This window comes from Didymosphaeria variabile (assembly GCF_027946475.1).
Source record: "Didymosphaeria variabile strain IMI 356815 chromosome Unknown scaffold_6, whole genome shotgun sequence".
In the NCBI taxonomy this organism is placed as follows: domain Eukaryota; kingdom Fungi; phylum Ascomycota; class Dothideomycetes; order Pleosporales; family Didymosphaeriaceae; genus Didymosphaeria; species Didymosphaeria variabile.
This window is the reverse complement of record NW_026611625.1, coordinates 3,186,889-3,208,255: the sequence shown is the minus strand read 5'-3', so window position 1 is coordinate 3,208,255 and position 21,367 is coordinate 3,186,889. Positions and strand designations below refer to the sequence as shown.

Below are 21,367 nucleotides of genomic sequence, written 5' to 3'. Positions count from 1 at the left end.
GAGAAACGTCTCAAGCGGAAGTCGTTGGTACTTAGTATCTATAACCGAGAAAGTCCGGGGAACGTCGTCATCTGGGGTTGATCCGAGGCTCGGATGAATGTTCTTCCTCGCCGTGATTCGTGACCGCCAATGTTTCCTATTGGCTCCTCACATACACATACGCAGACATGAAACCACGTGGCTCCGACATTGAGGTGCAGTGCCTCCGGATCTTTACCACAGTAGCGATTTAAAGGGCCGATCGGGGATCTCCAGGAATTGCGATATCAGCGCAGAGCCGCAAATCCGCCGAAGCCTGGACGTTGCGAAAACAGCAGAAAAGGACAATTCCCATATCAAGCCCACCTGAAACTCCAGATCAGGAGCTGGATTCGGGCAGTTGCTGGATATATGCCTTTACATCAAAGTAGGCTGTCTGATGTAGAACTCCGCGGATCTGATGAGCATATTAGGCGTCCAGTATTAGTCACCGAATTTAACTGCGGCCTAGAATCCCGCCCAATGCACTTTCCATGTTCCAGCACAGTATATGTACCTTTACTTCCAATAACATGAAAATAAGGTATCACAAGAAAAAGCTGTTGTTGGTAGGCCCTTCCTGCACCTAGTAGGAGCCACCGTACTAGCCTAATCCCTATAGGCGGCCTCCGCCACCCTAGTAATCTATCACTTCTACACCCGAATTCTATTTTCAACAAAAGTTACGTCGACCAAAAGTTTGGCGATTATGGCCACATCATCATCACCACAGGACCCATGGAGCTTTCTCACTCTCGATCGGCTCATCGTCAAACCACCCATCACCACCAACTCCGTCAAGAACTTTTCTTCTGAAACCATCCGCTCAGACGCAGAAGGGACTCACATAGTCGTCCACCCACGTTTCCCAGAACTAGCCGAAAGGTTCCTCACGCACAAACGCCAATATGGCTCCACTTACGAGAAGACCCTTTATAACAGCAAGGACTTCACCTGGCAGAGTCTCGTCGCGCGCCTCATCGTAAAGCGCCCACTGGTCTTCATGGGTGCGAACGACCACACCATCCTCCGCGATGGTACGAACGTAGGCCGCGATCCCAACAGCTCAAGTCCAAATCTGGAATGGAATCGCAACGGGTCGAAGATGCAGGATCGCAATTCGTGCATTCAACTGGGCGAGTACTTATCCTATGATGAGATCATGCTGGGCTCACTCATGGGCGTCAGTGGGCCGAGCCACTTCATCAACGACGGAGGCAGGTACAATAGTGGGAGGCCTGGGGGGAAAGGCACGTTTGAGGAGCGGGGCGTCATCATTGGACTAGTGGGTGCAAGATTCGAGAGGCTCGATCGTATGGACTCGATCTTCTGCCTGCCGGACAAAGACAATAACCACAAGATGAGCCCTGGTCTGCAGGCGGTATTTCAAGAGTTCTTCGGCGTGCCGCGAAAACCCAACGCGAAGTTCGACACAGAGACGTACGTCGCGCGCATCAGGATCACCGCGGACATGCTCCTTCTCGAAGCCAACGACCGTGCAATGGCCGCGGGCAAGACGTCCTACGTCTACGTCGTCGGGCTCGGCCTGGGCGTCTGGCAGCATGCGCAGAACCAAGCGACACACTACCTTGCCGCCTTCACAGCTTCCCTTCGTGAACTAAGCATCGCGAATGTCAGCACCGTGGAATTCGCATACATTCCCGCGACGCCCACGCAGCAGCAACGCCTTCAGGCCCTAGGTGAGGAGAAGGGCATTCGTGTACTCTTCAGCAAGCGCAATCCGGCGGAGAAGCTGGATACGGATGAGCTGCTCGTGTTGAGCTACGCTTGGGATGGGAATGCGTTTCCGGGGAATGAGTACTGGCAGGGCAGTTTGGCGGGATCGGGAGATCCCGCGGCGGCGTGCATGAGCACGATTGGGGAGCTGCATAATCCGCTTGTTAATGAGCCGTTCACGCGTAGGATCAAGATCGCAGGGAGTGGTAAGCAGTATGCGTGATGGGAGATGGGTGGAAATATGCGGCAGGGGAACATGTGTAGGCGCTGCAGAGAGGGAAACAGTGTGAGAGATCTTACAGAGAGGTGCTTACGTAGCTGTCACAGCACCAAAATTTCTCATGTTCTTCAGACTGCGACAAAGCCGTAATGTCACTCGTTTCGTCCACCATTCCCACCGGTTGGACTGCGGGAAAAGGGTGAGGTTGTAACGTACCAGTATCTCTAACCCCATGGTTTTGCTCTCGACCGTCTCCGCGCCCCTGATCGCCCTCACCGTTTCGTCCATACTATCTAGCAGCCGTAACTGTGCGGTAATTAGCTGTGCGGTAAACGAGCTGCAACTCATATCATCGATCGTCTTTCAACAGCTCGATTGAAGGCGCTCCTAGGCCCCAACGGCCGCGGCTTGCGCCTCGTTCCAATTTCGTCGGGCTATTGTTGGCGTTCTACGCTGTAAATGTGCTGGATCGGGCAAATACATGCTAGCTCTGCTGTACCGCCAGCACTTAGTGCCGCACCTCGAGGCCACTCACCAGGTTGGCGATGCCGTCAAAGCAATTCCGAACGCGTGGCTTTCTTGACTTATAGTCGGCATTCCTAGACGACGAAGGACTGACACGATCCATCCCACAGGCGACGCCACGATCGGAGAGCAAATTATCTAAGGAGACTCTGGATCCAGCCCTGAGATTGCATGACGTATGTCGCTTAATATATTTTAGAATCTCAATGACATTGACACATAATCTGTCCTATCATTTTCAAAGAGAAGAGTCGCTGCTAACCAGACACAATGGCAGACACCAGAATCTAAATTGGCTCTTGAAACATGAGATACGGCCATGGTTCATTAATTTGAAAACGTGTTATAGGGCGAGTCAACATAGGATATACTATAAGCTACTGAATTTGCAGCCGATTGTCTAACGTTTTGACAGAGGGAGCTGGGGATATGGCACTAGTGAAGTTCGGTTTGTATCGTCGGCCACCGTGAACGCTAGTGAAGTCTTCAACCTTCGGCTGCCCTTATTAATCGAATCTGAAGAACGCCTCATCCCTCTGAAAAATTCGACGCCATACATTAGGCGACAAAACGATCGTGAGAGGGTCTTTGGTCCGAGTTGGGCCTTCGAGGTAGCGCGGCGGCGGCGCTGGTCCTCCGTCGTAAAGGCATTGTAGCATCTGACTATCAGCCTCAATGCCAAGTCCGCTCTGTGCCCATTCCGAGTCGCCGGCATTTCTATTTAAGGTAAGCCGACGAGCTGAGCACCCTCATTATCTAGGCGTTAGCATGAATCGTCGAAGCTTAGGAAGAAAGGCTTGTGGGGGCCGAGCTAGAAGCGACCGTTGGCGGGTGTGATGTGTAAGGAGGGCGCCTTAGTCTTGGAGCGCAGTATTAAATTAGGTAGCCCACTAGTTACGCCTAATTACCTACTTCCAATGAGGGAATAGCCTGCGCACGATTATAACGCTACAGTACGCTCAAACGGCGAGAATTGACCGTTTGTTCACCGGACCGGTAGTCGGTGCTCAGTGTACAGGAGAGGTCAGAAAGGTCGGTGACTACGGAATCACTTCGGCCCGAGGCTAATTCCCTTTACTTCACAGCGACGCGGAGATGGGAGAACAATTGCATTCATGTCAAACGTATGAATCCATCAATAGAGAGCCTTGATATGCCTTCAGAGAGGATGCGCACCACGTAAAACAATGAACGATTCGGGCAAACTACAGGCATTCGATGGGCTGGTTATGCAGTCAAGCTTGCTCGGAGTCGGCTGTGTATTCTGCGAGCATCTTCTTCGTGACGGGGGCAGCAGAACATACTCAAGCTACCTAGGTACCATGGACTTTAGCATCGCCAAGTCCGAAATCGTCCTGTGAACGATCGCGCCAGGAAGCTCTCAGTGTGCCCCAGGCTCTAAAGCCACGGCTTCGTAGACGCCGAAGTTGGGCCTGTTTTGCAATGCAGGAAGTGCCAGTACAGGACGACCATGAATAGAAAGAGAACATGATTCAGGGGAGCGCAACCGGCGTGGTCTCCGATGAGCTCTCATTGGCTCAAAGCAGAAACCTGAGTCAGCATAAGGGATGTCCATTCTACATTCCACATACAGGCCCTCCCCCACTTACCGGTGTAACCCCACGGCTGAAGTTAAAGCCTCGCGTGATATACCGGTGCCATGGATTAGTGGCACCCTAACGTAGAGCTTTCAGTCGCCTGCCAAACAGACCACGCCACTTCTTCGTCATTTAGAACGAATGGCTATGGCCTAAAACGCCACGGAGCGGGAGCCAGTACGATGAAGCAACTAGACTTGGTAGGACCGTTGTGTGGCTGGCCCCGAGTACCATAGTGGCGGGATCATCGAAACGAGTTCGTACTTACCAATCTGCTCATCGTCAAGTGTCCGGATATCTGCAAGTTATTCATTAGAAGATATTTCACGTAATAAATTAGTTACAAGTGCCACCTAGTCATATGTAATATAATCCTACGAGAACTAAGAGCCGAGTTCGATGCTCTATCTATCCCATCTCAGAGTTGATCAATCGCAACGGCTTTACGAATGCCCTTGTCCTAGCGCACGATTGCGACTGCACGTCCCATTGAATCATGGGCGAGGGTTCAGTGGACTAGCATCCTTCGTCCTGGCTCGAGTCCTAGAGTGATCAACATCTAAGCAAAGACCATCGGCTTTGAATAAACGCCCAGCCTCGGCACATTACAGACGCTATGATCAACTGTAACGACGAAAATCAGCGGTTGATTTATGACCTGGACTAGGTAAATAGCTACAGGATTGGTTGCCATAATTTCGGACGCACTGAGGTCTGAGGTCGTCTCTCTCTGCTTTGTATAGCGCAACTTCATCACCTCATTATCGACACCTAGTCATACCTTCGACCCGACGGAAAGTCCCTAGATTGCAAAAAGGGTATTCTCACTCTCGGTTTTGAGAGGAGGCCTCTACACTACTTAATGCCCCAGCAAGAAACCTTATACACACATCACAAGCGCGTCTTACAGCAACATGAAACGTGTAGAGAATAATAGATAGTTGGTCGTTCAACAGAATCTGTCGGAATGAGCGAATAAATATCTCCTTGTCGTATCGTCGGCCACTAAATACATCGTAGTTCCATCTTCATACGTGCATTCGAATCCTCGTCTAGTCGTGGTAGAGACCCCATTCCATCTCAGTTCCCTGTACCACGCCTCCAGTACCTTGACAGGTCAGTTGCCCCTTCGCACCAACCTTGCCCTCAAATTGGAATCGATTGATGGACTCATTGATAAGCTGTTGCTAAAGTAAATTTTGATTTTTAAGTAGACGTTTCGGGGAGTGTACACATACATCAATGATATCTTGGTTTCCAATGTAAGCCACGGCAGCAGACCCGCCTCCAGCACCTCGTGCTCCGAAAGCACAAGTTCCGAACTGTACAAGCTGGTGGTGCTCCCCTCCAGCACCAACATGCCATGTACCGCCACCAGCGATGTTGCGAGCGATTACACGGCAGTCTTCTACAAGAGGAGAGCCCCCTGTAGATTGGTTTTCGAAGCTCGAATCACCGCAGTCATTGATGGAGTCGCGCTTTTCGGCACTGTCCTTAGGCATCGCATGAGAAGCGGCCAGGAGGCTAAAGAAGACGGTAATAGAGTTTAAGAGCTGCATATCGTTCGACTGAATGAGGTATTCGTTTCCTTGTCTGTAGGAAAAGATTGAGGTTGATGTGCTGATTTTCAGTAAGGACGATGTAGGCAGACCTTTCACTTTAATACTCTACTGCATTGGGTTCCACTTTTGACGGAAGTACCTCGTAGCCTCGTAGGATGCTCATGAGCATAGGTCAAGTGATGGATCCCCTGATTTGCTTCAAAGCGACAGTTCCTGGCCACTGACTAAATTTTTTTAAAATTCAAACATCCAGTAGCGTTGTAGGTGGAGAGTCCTTTGACAGAGGATCATCGTCGTGGAGGCGGAGGATCTCTCTAGCGTCTTCCATCAGTGGCACAACCTTCTGCCTAGCCATGATCAGAGAGGCGGCGTAGGTGGACAAGAGTGTGGAAGATGAGGGTGGAAGTGAGGTGGGCTATGCAGAGGTTGACTGCGCAGCTGCCAGTGCTATCAAGCAGCTATATCGCGTACTATGGTTCCCCATCACCACTCAAAGGAACACTAACAAGTCTCAGCAAGCTATTGCCACGAACGTGACCTAACAGCACGTGATGAAGTGCCGGGGGTGAACAGTAGTGTTGTCGTGCCCCAGGGCCACCTGTGATCCCGTCTATGCCCAGGCACGCATAGGACGCTTGTGCCGCATATAGTAGCAGATAGCTATTTCGATTTTACGTACCAGATCGGCCGTTGAACCCAAGCTAGAGACCGAAAGTGTCCCGAGGTCTGCTCTACTCATGACCTTGTTATTGGTTTTTGTGAAATGAGGTCACAGGGCACGGCACAGATGCTGTGGCATACAGAATCGTTACTATACGATCTGTGAATTCGCTTGTTAGTACTGAGCCTCGCTCCCACAGGGTATGGCAAGTCGTGCTCAAGCATAGCACCTAGGTAAGTATAGTATGTTGTCGTACGGACTCCCAAAATTTCTACGCCCTAAACTTGTAGTTTAGCGTGTAGCTCCGATCCTACATTACTTCGCAATGCTCGCCCTCATAGGCAATCCCCACGAACAAAATGCCAATACGTCTACATGCACGGCGACTCCAATACTTGGTGGCCGGCTGTGTTGGTCAGGAGGTTTCATCTCGGCTCGTCAAGAGACATAATTTTCTAATTGCTTCGCAGTGTACCTGTGACCGGTGAAAATCTGTACCGAGCTGACTCCCATGAAACAGGCCGACATAATGCCGATCAAGATGTGCTAAATCCTACTTCAGCCCCCACTGAGCCTTCCATGTACATTCTAGCTTAGCCACACTTCGTTTGAGATTGGACCGGCCAAAATTCACCGTGCTAAAGGTCGCCTGCAACTCAGCCCCCACCAGCCTGGCCACCCTAGATATCACGAATCATGATGTCGCCTACACCATGGAACATGCGCGACTCGTCAAACTGCCCTAATTAGTATGTCTCCTACTCATGGCCGCGGCATCCTCGGTAACCTAGTCCCAAGACAGTGAATGGGCCTCGTTCCTCGTATAGTGTCCTACAACGTCGGCGATTGGACGTCGAAATAGAGCGCAAAGCCATGTCAGTCGAAAAAGCGGCGGCGGGCCTTCTCCTCGTTGATCGGCCACGCTAGCCCACTAGGATCCGACGTCAAAGTCTCTTACCGAGATGATCCTCCTTCAGCTGAGCAGCTAGATAGCTGCCTGAGGATGAGAGATGTTATAAAACCCAAGGGGTCCCTGATACTTCGAGAGCCAGCATCCGTTCGTTGTTAGTCGCAAGACCTGTTCGATTTTCGACACCAAACGACTCATCGCGTCGCGAGGTTGCAATCATGCTCTACCGTCTGCTCCTAGCCAGCTCAATCGTTGTCCCGTGGGGCACTGCGTTCGCCGCCGACCCATGCGCGACTTTCGATATCTACAAGAGGAGAGCCCTCTCTGCAACTCAGATGGGTGCGGTACCGGCGGCAATAGCCGATGAATGCTTGAACTCGATTCCTGTCGACAAGGAGGAGGATCAGGCGTTGATCGATGAATACAAGCTCTGGCTTGACTGGCAGAGTAAGTTCATTCTCGAAATCTATGGTTAGAGACGGGTGGCTGACATGACACACATCAGCCAATCTAGCCTGGCATAAAAACCCGCCCGAAGGCTTCGCCGACAAAAGTGTGGACGTTATCGGAGACCTCGATTCCATCAAGGACGCTCTCTCCAATGACCAGTACAATTCCTCATATGAGTTGATGGGTGATGTTCGAGCTGCTGTCGTCAAGGCGCACGACTATCACTTCCAATTGCGTCCTCTGATTCGCAGTCTGGTTGATTCCTGGAAGCGGGGTGAAATAGTTGGAGAGGCTTTTGCAATGGCTTCTGTATCAAAGGATGGCAAAGAGTTGCCTAAGCTCTACGACTATCGTGAGTTCTTCCCACTAAATTACAAAAAGTATTAACAAATCTCATATCTGGTAGATGACATCTTGCGGTCCGACGGTGCTGACTGGAGCCCGTCCCCTATTTCGAAGATCAACAACCAAACAGCAGAAGAGTATGCAGAAGCCTTCGCCGAAACCTACGAGTATCATGACGCCGACGCACGCTACAACCAGCTGTTTCCGAGTCAGGCAAGACGTGCTAACAGCAAAGAGGACCAGGATTACGTGCCCTTCGGTCGGAATGAGAATCCTGACGGAGCGTACACTACGATTGAGCACGAAAACGGAACAACTCGCCAGATGATGAACTATGCGCTAGTAGGAGAAGTATGGACGGGTGTACAAAGTACAGACGATTTAGCGGCACTTCTGAACCGTACTTTTGTCATTCCCTCCACTACTACGCAGCAAACCAACAATAAGGCACGACAAGCCGTAGCGAGTGCAAGCCCCAGTCCACTAGGATATCCTGAGCCCCTAGCTTGGAATGACTTAGGCGGTGGATTCTTTCTCTCGGGCCAGGGCTACGAAGACGTTGCTGTCCTCAGTGCAACGACCTTCCAATGCACCACCTCTGACTCCTGTGGGATCGAATGGCAAGATGGTGTTGGACGCTTTCTACAACAAGCCAAACAGGCAGGCAAGAACAAGCTCGTCATTGACCTCCGAGGCAACCAGGGCGGTCTTATCAATCTGGGCTAGTAAGCATCACTGAATGGCTGAATGCATATTTCGTCGCTAACCCGAGATTGCTAGTGATCTCTTCCAACAGCTTCTCCCGTCACTATATCCCTACGGCGCGACGACCCTTCACGCTCACGAGGCGCTCGACCTAGCTGGGAAGGCAGTGACCAAAGCTCTTTCAAACTACACCTACGAGCAGGCCGTCCAAGCTGGTCCCAACAGTGCCCTTTCACAGGCCTGGGGGTCCTTATTCAACTACAAAGTTCCGATGACGATTGAGGCCAAGCCCTTCAATTCTTGGGAGGAATACTTTGGCCCCACACTTCAAGACGGCTCCAACTTAACAACCCCCCAACGCCGGAACTTGACCAATGCCTTTGCGGATCTAGAGCCTGCGCGAGGAGGTATGGATATCACGGGATATGGCAGTCGAGTCAACAAACTTAACAAGACGCAACCCTTCGAGGCGAAAGACATTGTCCTGCTCACAGACGGAAGCTGCGGCTCCACCTGCTCCATCTTCTCAGAATTGATGAAGACACAGGGACGCGTACAGCAAGTTGCCATCGGCGGGCGGCCCAACACTGGACCCATGCAGGGCGTAGGCGGCACCAAAGGCGCGCAGGTCTACGCCATCACCGTAATCCGCAGTTTACTCTCGTTGGTCGTGCAAGCAGATCCGACCCTCAACCAGACAGTAGTTGGCGCGATGTTAAATGCCACGAGGCCCTTCGAGAGGGGTGCAAGCTCAGAAGGAGTGCATGGTGCACAGACTCGCATCAACCTCCGCGACATGTATCGAATGTAAGAAGAAGCCCGACATATCCCTCCCAAATAATCGCTAATGCCGCCCAGCAACGATACCTCCCTCACGCCCCTCGAATTCGTCTACGAAGCCGCAGACTGCCGCCTCTTCTATACTGCCGAGATGGTCCGCAACGTCACCGCTGTGTGGCAGAAGACAGTGGACGCACACTGGGGCGATGCGAACAAGACATGTGTGGAGGGCAGTGTGGGTCACAAATCGTCGTTGTCAGGTGGTGTTTTCGACAACAAGCCTTCGAACACAAACACGAACCCGAACCAGCCCCCGGTTCCGTCGGAGTCGAAGACAGGCGCTGCAGGAAGGATGGGAACGAGAAGGGCTGTCGTGGTTTTGGTCGTGAACCTCGTCGCGATGGCGCTGCTCGTGTAAGGAACTGGCATAATATCCTTGGATCCGAGGTCGACATTTCAAGCAGAGCATGATAGATTTCCTGCCTCTGATCATGCCGGGCATTAAGTAGAGGACGACTCAAGATGTTGTCATATGTATAGCATTTCACTGTAATAACACACAAGCTGCAGAAGTTCTGCCCCAGGCTGTTGCCACAAGTCGCTCTACGCTACCCACGCTACTTACGTTACACGGCTGCACTGCCACACCAGAGCCCCATATCTTCACTTCTTGAAAGACATACCGACCATGAACCGAGACGCACTCGAATTTGCTCTCTGTGTTGTCTATGTAGAAGCGAGTGGAACCAGACCGATGTGAACCAAAACGAGTCGGTAGTCAGAGTGCGATTGTCGCTTTGTAGCAACCAGCACATGCTCACACTACTATCCACCCACCGCACACAATCGTCATTCACAAAACCACATTCGATCTTTAGCCCCTCGTTCTCCTTCAGGAACAGTTCAACCGAGCGGGAAATGGGACAACGATTCGATTTCCATAGCGGGCGGTGGTTGTGCAGCGACAAGTGATGGGAAGATACTGACGGTGGCTGACACATGGAGTTCGAACTTCGACGCGTTGACTCCCGACGGAATTGATCCCTCGTGTTGAGGTAGCGGGGTGTAATCCCGTAGCGTAGAGTACCTATGTAACTCACACTATGGTACGTGTTAGCTGCGACCTGCGACCATCTTGCTGGAGATGATGCACACAGCCTGTAAAGACGACAGCGTCCATCGCGTCCTTCCAAGTGTCTCGACGTACGGCAGCATGCCGCTTGTGACCAAAGTACTGGGTGAGCTTCTCAAGTTGTGAACCCTATCGCCCGAGAAACCGCAACGAAACCGACGGAGGAGTAATCTCATGCAACGCTGAACGGACGAGAAATTACTTGCTTGATATCTTCGACTAGGTCGCAACTGGGCCTGGAAGCAGGTTCATAGAACCTACTTCTCATCGATATCGTGTTGTGCGGTCCTCCCGATGCTTCCGAAGCTAGCGGAGCCAGCCACGCCATGCACCCGATTGAAGCTGTCGCGTTGAGTGCCACGGCGACTACGTCACCGAAGCCGCGTACCTCGCAGACAAGCTCGTGAGCCTCGTCCACAGGCCAGCAGCCTCGCAGTCAAGGGGAATATCATCGTAGTATTAACCGTACTGCTGTTGATCTGCCAGACTATCTCGCCACTGGCCAATGACAGCCTGTAGATCTTTCAGCTTCGCCGGCTTAACGAGATATCCATCCACACCCGCTGCAAATGCTTTATTACGATCGTTTGCGCTAGCAAGACCGGTGAGCGCACATATATACGTTCTTGGGCTTTCCTTCGAGCATGCCTCCATCTCACGTATCTTCTTCGCGACATCGAATCCAGATATTTCCGGCATGGAGAGGTCCAGAAAAACTAGGTCGTAGGTTTGCCGTGTACTGCAATCGTTCTTGAGGGCCTCTTCGATTGCGTCTATCGCCTCTTGGCCGCCGCCAACCGATGTTGAGGGTATCGCGCTGCATTTGTGTGCCAACATGACAAGCACCTTGAGGTTGATGGAATTATCGTCAACAAGCAGCATTTTTGGCTCTGGCAAAGCCCTGGATATAGATCCAGTGTGTTTGTCTCTCTTCGAGACTACCAGCTGAGTCTGGCTGGTGCTTGCTATGTTATCTGATTGTAATGTCTTGGAGGCTTCAGACGATGCTTCGTCCGGCACCGCTAACGGTTCGGCTTTTGAGATGACCCTTTGCTGTGCTGAGGCGTGTCCGTCACTCTCTGGGTCTTCCCGTCGGAGTTGAAAGTTGGATAGCATTCGAGGCAACAAGTCATCGACTCCGGTACTAGTCGACCACGCGGTGACGCCGTTTGTCTTTGCCTGGTTTTTCCCGTCTTTCAGGATTCTTGACGTCTGGTCGAGAGAAGCATGAGTCTCCGAAGGCGGAACTGTCCCAGGGAACAAGCGCGCCAACGCATTCTGGAGGCTCGAAACGGTCACTGGGCCGACGATAGCTGTGGCATTCTGCAGAGACGTTTTCTGCAAGCTCAGGGTCTTCTCAATGTCCGGGCAAAGCACGATGACCTGAGCTCGGTTGACTGCATCACCGCAGGTCTGTAGAGCATGGTCTAGATCCTCCAGTAAGATGAAAAGTAAGTGAGGTAGCGCGCTCGGAGGCTTCCAGAGGGTGGCCTTAGTCTGAAACCACCGGCTTACACCTCGCATGAGCGAGTCCAATACCATGTCAGCGCACCGACGATCTCGCACATTGTCTCCTGTTTCCCATCTTCTCGGCATAGAAAAGCTCATGTCGAGCTTGGGCAACTCGGGAGCAGTGAAATGGAAGTCAGTAGTGGTGAAGTCTGATGTCTCTTGCGATGGATCATATGCTATGCGGTCCGAAGGAAACGTAACAGTGAAGGTGGAACCCCATGATTCATTTGAATCGATCAGCATGCGCCCGCCAAGCTCAGCGACAGCATGCTTAACATTAGCAAGTCCAAGACCGGTCCCTTCATTGAGAGGATCTTCTTGCGAAAACGGATCGAGCATAACATGACGAATGAAGTCCGAGGCTACCCCTTTACCAGTGTCGGTGAACGACAGTCTGGCCAAACCTTCACCAATGTCCAGGTGAACACAAACGCAGCCAGCCGGGTCACCAAACTTCAAAGCATTATCCTAGCAACGATGTTAGCTTGTGAGTGGCGTGAACGAATCTGGCCCGGGACATACTAGCAGATTTGTGTACACCGTTTTGAAGCTAGCGACAGCTGTAAAACGACAGGTCCAAGTGGCATTGGTGTCGAATAGTATGACAGGGTGCGGAGGAACGCTGCGAGACTCTGTCAAAAGCGCAGAAGAGCTCTCTAGGCTGCCAACACTTCTACGAGGCCTAAAAAGCTCTGGCCGTACGGTCCGCTTCAAGTGAAGTCTATGCGCCGCATGTCGAAGATATGATTCGCAAATGTGAATGGTGCCTGAGGTCTCCTCTTCGGGTGGGGAGGCTGCTGTTTGGTAAGGTGGGATGCGCTGCTGCTGCGAAAGCCATCCACTCGATCGTTTGACGGAGCGTTCTGCTGGCAGCTGCACTTCGGAGCTAACTCCGCTAAAATATAAGACACGGTCAATGGTTTCGAGCAACGATGAACCGCTGTACTGCGCCATCTTAAGCAAGTCGCGCTGATACTCGTTGTAGGGGGTATCGGCTAAGAGCTCAAGACTTGACAAGATACCATGGAGCGGTGTCCGCATCTCGTGGGATACCGAACCGAGGAAGTCTGACTTGATTTGATCTATGGCTTGCACCTCGAGGCGCCGTACTTGTGTCATGGTCGTTGTGCAGAACGCAGACATTGAGGATAGATCAGTGGTGCTGAGATACACGTTTGACTGACGATTAGCAAAGCCCAAGACCGCACCAACGGTGCGTTCGTGATGAGCCTCCCATAGCGGCATCAGAATCATTTGCTCGACATTTGGAAAGGCCTTGGATAATTCCGTAAACACGACATCGTTGACAAGGACAGCCGCGTCTTGCACGACCGTTGCGGCGATGACTTCGCTTGACTCTGCGGCGATATGGAAAACAGCACCCTGTGGAAACAGCTCCAAAAGCCGTTCCACCAGTGCTTCGGGAAGATCTCCTGGCTTTTGTGCAATTGGCTGGAGATGCTGCGCTATGATCTTGGATCCGTTCCAGTTTGCATCGATGTTGACAATGTTTCGCGCCACTCCTACTTCTTGAATTCTGACACCATCAAATTCGAATATGTCGCAAAGGAGGGTCGCAGCCAGATTATATACGTATAAGGCACCGTCCGTGTAGAGATTCGATACTAAATGCTGCCGTCCGCATTGGGTGTCCAGAAAGGAGCCTTGAGAGCCAGAATTGGGATGGGCGGAGCTTATGGTCAACAACGAAGCGACTCCACGGTTAAATCGTAACGCTCTCTTGCCCTCCAACGCTTCAACAGCTTGTTCGAGGTGCCTCGTGATATGAGTGGCTGTCTCAGCCAAGTAGGATCGGATGCCAACAGAGAGACTGGTCTCGGATGGCTTTTCGCTGAAGAAGAAGACTGTACCGATATTTGGGCCACCATAAGGATTCAACGGAACACCAGCATAATGTCGAAAGTTGGCGATGTCGCCTTTAACGAAAGGAAGGTTCTGGGTTCTCTCGGTGTGAGCCATGTCGAGCTCTTCGTAAAAGGCCATGTTTCCGGGGTAATCTTGCTGGGTGATGGTACGTTCACACAAGCCACCATGGTGCGCGACCGATTCGCAACCATACCATCGCGTTGAATCTGCGGTTCTATGGTTAGACACCCTTCACGTGCGTGCACACATGGCAGTTTTCAGCAACAGTACTCACCTAAGGTAAGCTTTACATCTTGTATATTGTGGCGACTTGCCCCAGAGACAAAATATTGGTTGTGGTCGTCTAGCAAGCTGACCATGGCCAAATCAGCACCCAGCCGATAGATGACACAGCGCAGCAGAGCAGCCAGCGCACCATTCGGCTCAGAGCCAGAGTACGTTCCATGCGCAGTCTCATCCCCGCGCTCGTACTCGACCACAGAAGGCAAAACCTGGCAGAAGCGCCTCACCTGCCACACCCGGCCACGGTCGGCAATAAAAGCCAATTGCTGCTCGGTGAGCTCCTGCTGCACCATAATCTGCAGCAGTCGTAAGCAATGACTGCCAGGACGACGTCTCAGTTGACAAGCCTGGTAGGTGGTGGTGTAGTCGTAATTGTCGGGAGGACGTCAAGAACATGCCGTGTAGCTCAGCCCTACCTAATCCCGCGTGGCGGGGCGATGTGGCAAAAGATACAGGGTAGCCGGCGACAAGCAACGCCCGAGCCGCTTGCTAGACAACGCTAAGAAAGGTGGCGCCCCGGGTAAAAATTGGACTAAACCGCGTCGGACTCAAAAGTTTGCAGGATCGAAGGGCGGAGTGGTGGTCCGATGCTGCTAACAATACGATGTTTTATAATTGCGATGCCAGGTATCTCATTAAGCAACGGGATGAGAATATGCAGCACTTGAGCTTAAGAAGAAACACAAGGTAACAAGCAAAGGTAACTTGTAGACTGGAGACTTTTCGTACAGAAGAAATCTGCTTCCAACTACGTATGCGAGCTGACTACGAAGAATAGTCTCTCACCTCCCACTCACAAATCCCTACATAAAATACATCAACACCACCACCCCACCCCCAAAACCATCCTCGTAACAATCACCACATCCTCTCCTTCCAGCCCCAGTCTCCCATTCCAACTCAACCCCTCGGCTTCGAAATCCCCCCCTGCACCCTTCATTACCGTACTAAGCAGCGCCAGCCTGCCCACCGCCTTCATCCTAGTCATCCCGTCCTCCGCCGTGCAGTACATATCTTGCGCCTCTTTGATGCCCTCCTCGCAGTCCTCGTATTCGACAGTCCACCCCTCCGCGCCGCCGGTGCCGTCCTGATAAATACCCAGCAACTCCTTTTGCGACGTTTCAAAGCTGGACACATACACGGTCTCGTTTTTCGTTACCCCTGGCATGCGGAGGATCTGCAAGACAGCCTGAGCAATAGTCCCGTACGTACTAACGCTGAACCTCGCGTCCCCGCCATCCCAGAGCGTCGCCGTCTTTGATCCAGCGTCAATGTCGTACATCCCAGCCCCCACGCACAGCTCGTGGAACGGCCCCGTGGAGAGCGCGGTGTAAGTCCATTCCCCTTGCTGAGCAGCACACGCCTCGACGTAGGATAGGATATCCGCTTTGGCCTTCGCAACGGGGAAAACGGACTGCACGGCGGGCGTGTGGCGGCCGCCGAAGACGCTGGGAATCAACCGCCGCACCCCAGCCTTAATACACGCATCGACCATCACGTTGTGATATTTCTCAGCGCCGGTGTTAAGCGCCAATATAACGGCGTCGTGCCCTTTGAACGCGCGCACAAGTTCCTGCTGAGGATAGTCGTCGCTAACCCTGACCACCTTCACATCAATTGGGAATTCGAAAGTCGAGCTCGCACGCGTGATGACTGTGATGTCGAATGAGGGGTCTGCTTCGAGGGCGGCGAGCAGGTGGGTGCCGAGGTGGCCTGATGCCTATGTATGTCTCTGTCAGTGCTGTATAAAGAAATGGTGAGGGTCGGTAGTACTCACGCCGAGGAGTGCGATTTTGCGGAGGGGCGCGGACATGTTTGCAAGGTCTGTCTGGTAGGCTTGACCGAGGTAGATCCTATATGATTGATTGAAGTGCGAAGACGGAATGGGAGATACAGAGTAAGGCCTGAGAAAACACAATAGCTCATCATGTAGTACCCTTCGTAGGAAAGTCTCCGAAGGGTAGTCTGTAGGCCGATACGATTGCCTAATCGGGACGGGGAAGTGGTTGATTTGGGTTGGCGCCGGCAACATAATACACTGTGCTGACATAGCCAATGGGGCGTGTATGGGGGATGCGAAACCTCTCGCACGAATACGGATTTGCTGTTTGGTTGAAAGGCTCGCGGTGGAGATAAGAAGAACTGTGTCGCATCATTTTGCGAAGATCATTGGTCAAATTAGTATTTACATTGCGCCTCATATCCTTCGTATCAACATGACATCTCTGCCCAGCTCAAGACAGCTTGAAGACCCCACTAGTTCCCGTGAAAGCGGTGATTGTGCCGCCAACAGCCTTCGAGTCACCGTAGTACTTGATGCGATACAATCCCGCAGCCGGGCTTGTGATCGACGTATCCCAGCTGATTGTGACGTTGCTCGTACCTGTGAGTCCGTTCACCCTCTTCCACTCGAACAATAGCTCCCAGTCTTTGTCGTTGCGTACCTGCGTCCAGGATGCGTCGTTGTTCTGTTTCTCAATTGCGGTAAAGGTGCCTTCGAGGCGAAGGTTGTTTCGCGGGTTTGCACCCTGGAAAACAGCGATGACCTTTGAGCCACGCGTGTAGGTAGAGGAGACATCTGTGAGGACCTTGCCGAAACTGCTGCCGATACCCGCGCCGTCGTACACGACGCCAGTGATGAGCGAGATGCTCTTTTCACGGTTGTCCGGAGGGGTTGGACCAGCTGGCGAAGAAGTGGTGGCGGAGTCGGCCAAATAGGGGAGGTAGCCTAGAGTAGCGTTGATGTAGGCGTTTAGGGTATGAGGACCATGTAGGGTCGAGGCGCCCTCATAACGCTGGATGCCGTATTCCTCCTCGGTGGCGATGTAGTGTGAGTAGGTGTTGGCGGGTCCACCCAGAATAACAATGGGTGGAGTAGAGGACGACACGATACCGGAGGAGACAGCTTCGTTGTAGACTGCCTCTCTCCAGCGGCGACCGGACATTGTGGTAGCCTCGCCGGGCGACACGATGATAATGAACTGACCAACGCGAAGCACCTGAATATCGACGATGTTGGGGGACCAGTCGTATGGGGTCTTCGCTTCGCCGACATTGAGAAGAATGGGCTTCGGTTGCTGACACGCGATCTGCGCAGGCCCAGGAGGGGCGATCGCGCTGCCTACAACGTTCCAGAAGGGGTTGCTAGGAGCTCCTGGATCATTTTGCACGAAGTCGAACGCACCCGGACCGTCCGAAGTACCGGCCGCAAAGGAGTTACCCATAGCGGCAGGACAAGTCTTCACAGTGGTTCCATTCGGATGCTGGAAAGTGAAGTTGGAGAAGTCCACAAAGCTGTGGAAAGAACGGACGCTGCCCGTGATCGAAGTGAAGCTGTTTGAAGTGTAGATGCCTTTGGCGCCGTCGGCTTGTCGCTTCCCGATCTCGTAGCACGACTTGACACCGCCATCGTTCAAACCGTAGAAAGGACCCCTGCCGTGGCAGTCTTGGCTCTTGCCGCCACAGGTACTGTCTTCCAGCTTGCATTCCTCATTAGATCCGTCCTCGCACCAGGCGCCTTCAACGTTGGGTGTGGTGTCACCAACGTTCGCTTGCGAGAAGCCAGCCACGAAGCCATCAGCGGCATTGACTGACGCCGCATTCGCAGCGATGTCCTGCTCGAGCAGGTAGGCAGCGACACCTTTGTTGTCTGCAGCAACAATGGTCTGGTTTCCTAGCAAGCTGGTACCGTGGACAGCGAACCAATTGAGGATGCCAATGTTCTTGCCGTCGCTCGCTCTCGTGAACTTCAGCATTGTCATGGTCTTGTCAACATTGTCAGTGTACCGGGCTCTCTCGGATGCCGGATTCGCCAGATAGGCGTATAGACTGCGGTTGATATTGGCATTGTCGACCTTCCCGCTGCCGGAGCTGACTGTTCCTAGGGTCAAACCCTCATGCGCACGCTTGATAGATAGAACTGCGCCGTCAACGATGGCCTGGTAGCTCTGTTTGTCGAAGCCCAAGCTGGTGATCTGGGGAAGGAGGTAGTTGAGCCATGCACCGGGTCCAGAGTGACTGTGTGTGCCTGTTACGGCGACATTCTTTGCGGTGTAAATAGAGTAGGGGGATCCCAGTGCCTTGAGACCTTCCAAAATGCCATTGCGGATTGCGGTGTCTCCAGACTGTGTATCCAAGACCATGTAGACGAAGCGATCCTCGGGTGTGCTCGGATTGCCTACAATGAAGGCGCGCGAGTAGAGACGTTGGCGGAGTCCAGTGCCGACTTGCGAGGTGTTCGCGTAGCCCATCAGGTTGAGCTCGACGACCGGACTGCTTCTCCGTCAGTACGGTACGACTGCTGGGGTCGTACCTTCCAAACCTACCCGGTGATATCTGCCTTCCCCACGCCGATGAGGTACTGCGACGGGTCGTCTGCGGCATCTTCGGCCTGCTTCGGGCGGAAGAGCTGCGTGTGTTGGTAGGCCTTGTAGTCCTGGTCGAGGCGCCCATGCCAGAAGTCGACATGCGGGAAGCCCAGGGTGGCCACCAGCTGGCTAACAATCAGGGCGGCGAGGAGGGAGGCGCCCAAGGCGACGGCGATGTGTGAGCGAGCCATGCGTGCAGGCCGCGGTGGGAGACGAGGGGAACGGACTGCGGACGCGCAGACATGGGCACCGGGCCCTTTTGTATATTGTCCTCGTTCCCAGGCAGAGGCAGGTACGTTACGGTATAGGAAGGTGTGGCCAGTCGCGTATTGGCTGCCAGCAGGTACGCTGGGGAGTGCCTTCCTGGCCTGTCGGTCGCCTATAGGAACCCATGGCTTTGGCGGCGTCGAGCACAGCATGACGTCCGCAGCGCCCGTTGAGTGGCTGCCGCCACCGCCGGTGGGTCCACTTATCGACAAGCGCCCGTCAACTCCAACGTCCTTCGCACGACGCGAACGCTGCAATCTCCTCACGCGCCCCGATTGCATTGCTACCATGCCGCTGATCCACGAATCCTATGATTCCCTCCCCTGTACGTCTTAATCTACACCGCCCGCCAATGCAGTCCCGGCTCGCCTGAACGTTGGCAATGTCCGACCTGCAGGCGCAACTCGCATGTGCCTGTACCTGTTTTCACGCAAGCTAACGCGCTGTAGATGTGGACGCCCCGCCTGACCAGGCCGCCCTTGTAGCTGCGATGGGGCTCGTCGCCGCCGACATGAAGAGCGCAGGCGTAGACGTTGCGCAAGTGCACCCCGCGCTCATTCCAGCGACCACCTATGCGCCCACCTTCTCCGCCGTTCTCGAGCAGGAGCATGCGCGGTTGCAGGCCGATCCAAACTCCAAGCTCTCTGCCATCGACCTCGCGCGATACGAGGACCTCGAAGCCCCGCCGAACACGAGCCCTACAAGCGATGAAGACAAGCCCGAGGTTCTCGCACAGTGGAAAGCTGCGCTGCAGAAGGCCTACACCAGCTCTGAGTATGTGAACGCGCGGCTGACGGAGCTCGGCCTGCTGGAAAAATTCGGCAAGAACGCCTGGCTGGTTGGGAACTCACAGCAGGAAGACATCTTGAAGAGCATCGAAGCGGAGCTGGCAGATGTGCGCAAGCAGCAGGAGGAGGTGGAAGCATTACGGCGGCAGCAGCAGGAGAGCGTACACGGCGAGATCAAGACACTCGAGGAGACGTGGAAGCGTGGTGTTGGCCGCGTACTCGAGACCGAAGTCGCTGCCGAGGGCCTAAAGCAGCAGATTCTGGAGAGGAGACGGGCAGGTGCCGTTTGAGGTTACATCTCCCACAGGGCATTGGTGCACTGCGAAAAGTTTTGCTGCGATTACAAGATACCCATACATAATACGAACGTCACGCGTCGGTCAGTTCGACCTCCAACTCCTACACAGACTTCTTCCGCCCAGTGAGGCTTTGCACCCAAGCGCGGAATATGCACCACACGAACCAAGCATTGTATCTTACAGCTCCTTCTCCATATTCCTGCGGCCTAGGCTCAATCTCTGCCATCGCCAACACCGTATCACTCAATGCGCCCGGCCACCGCTGCTTCATATACACAGCGACCATATCCAGCCCATTCGAAATGCCACCTACGCCAATCAGCACTTTCTCATATGTAGAGCGTTCATAACTCACCACTCGTCCAGACTCTCCCCTCATTCACCCACCGCCTATCCACCCACTCCACCCCCGGGCACTCTTTCCTCAACAATTCTAGCACCCCCCTCGGGCCTGACGCCTTTTTCCCGTCAAGCACGCCGGCATACCCCGCTACAAACGCGCCGGTACACACAGTTAAAAGATCCACCCCCGTAGCTACATGCGCCCTTATCCACGCCAGTACGTCTTCCTCCGGCCTCGTCGCAGGCGGCGGCCCGGGAATGAGCAGGATATCCAGCTCCCCTGGTTTGGCAGCGCTATCGTGGATCGCAGCATCGGTGGATAATTTCACCCCCGCCGTTGTTTCTGACAGCGAGCCTGGGCCGGCGGGCGAAATGTACGTTATTTTAAACTGTGCGTCTGGTATCGCGATGGCGAGGAGCGGCGGGGGGAGGTTGCAGGCTGAGAAGTAGGCGTGGGATGTCATGGCTAGGAGGTCGATTGGAGCGAGGTCGAGGAGTTGGATGGGGGGAACGATGAGGACTCCTATGTGGAGCTTTGCTTGGGACATGGTGATTATTGGCGGTGGGGAGGGGATGGGGTGAGAGGTGGGGGTGGGAGTTTAGGAGGGAGAGGCAGGGCATTGTGGGGATATGTTATGTATGTGTGAAGAATAGAGGTGCAAAAATGGGTGCCTGGTGATCGGGCTCGGTGTCGGTGTTGAGATGGGTTGCGATCCGGTGTTTGCGATCCGGTGGCAGGAGGTTTGAGTTGAAGGGCCGATCTTGGAAGCACTCGAAGGAATACCGCGTAGACCTTATATGCACAGCTATCTGTGCAGCGCCGTACATTCTTTCGCATACCTTACGGCCGTAAGCTCTCTCACAATACTCTTTGAACTAAGCTGCAGCTCGTACTCCAGATTGTTATCCCATTCTGGCTAAGAACGTCTAGGCGCCCAATCAAGCTTGTTTCAACGTACCATTACTGTACACTATGCTGG

General features: G+C 53.3%; 5 protein-coding genes across 5 annotated transcripts; 3 read left to right on the top strand and 2 right to left on the bottom strand.

The window, feature by feature from the left end:
* Positions 1-727: 727 nt before the first annotated feature.
* N0V89_008951 (uncharacterized protein) lies at positions 728-1,978 on the top strand (the record flags this gene model as incomplete). The annotated part of the gene is made up of 1 exon (XM_056217704.1): positions 728-1,978. The coding sequence occupies one exon, from the start codon at positions 728-730 to the stop codon at positions 1,976-1,978; it is 1,251 nt and encodes a 416-aa protein (XP_056069260.1).
* A 5,471-nt stretch (positions 1,979-7,449) lies between these two features.
* Positions 7,450-9,929, top strand: N0V89_008950 (uncharacterized protein; the record flags this gene model as incomplete). Its single annotated transcript, XM_056217703.1, has 5 exons — positions 7,450-7,678; positions 7,737-8,033; positions 8,088-8,751; positions 8,807-9,538; positions 9,590-9,929. The coding sequence occupies 5 exons, from the start codon at positions 7,450-7,452 to the stop codon at positions 9,927-9,929; spliced, it is 2,262 nt and encodes a 753-aa protein (XP_056069259.1).
* Positions 9,930-11,102: 1,173 nt separating this feature from the next.
* On the bottom strand, positions 11,103-16,137 carry N0V89_008949 (uncharacterized protein; the record flags this gene model as incomplete). Its single annotated transcript, XM_056217702.1, has 5 exons — positions 11,103-12,623; positions 12,678-14,248; positions 14,317-14,620; positions 15,160-16,044; positions 16,102-16,137. 5 exons carry the CDS (start codon positions 16,135-16,137, stop codon positions 11,103-11,105), a joined length of 4,317 nt encoding a protein of 1,438 aa, XP_056069258.1.
* A 421-nt stretch (positions 16,138-16,558) lies between these two features.
* On the bottom strand, positions 16,559-18,882 carry N0V89_008948 (uncharacterized protein; the record flags this gene model as incomplete). The annotated part of the gene is made up of 2 exons (XM_056217701.1): positions 16,559-18,596; positions 18,650-18,882. The coding sequence occupies 2 exons, from the start codon at positions 18,880-18,882 to the stop codon at positions 16,559-16,561; spliced, it is 2,271 nt and encodes a 756-aa protein (XP_056069257.1).
* A 364-nt stretch (positions 18,883-19,246) lies between these two features.
* On the top strand, positions 19,247-20,036 carry N0V89_008947 (uncharacterized protein; the record flags this gene model as incomplete). The annotated part of the gene is made up of 2 exons (XM_056217700.1): positions 19,247-19,283; positions 19,408-20,036. 2 exons carry the CDS (start codon positions 19,247-19,249, stop codon positions 20,034-20,036), a joined length of 666 nt encoding a protein of 221 aa, XP_056069256.1.
* Between the last annotated feature and the right edge of the window lie 1,331 nt (positions 20,037-21,367).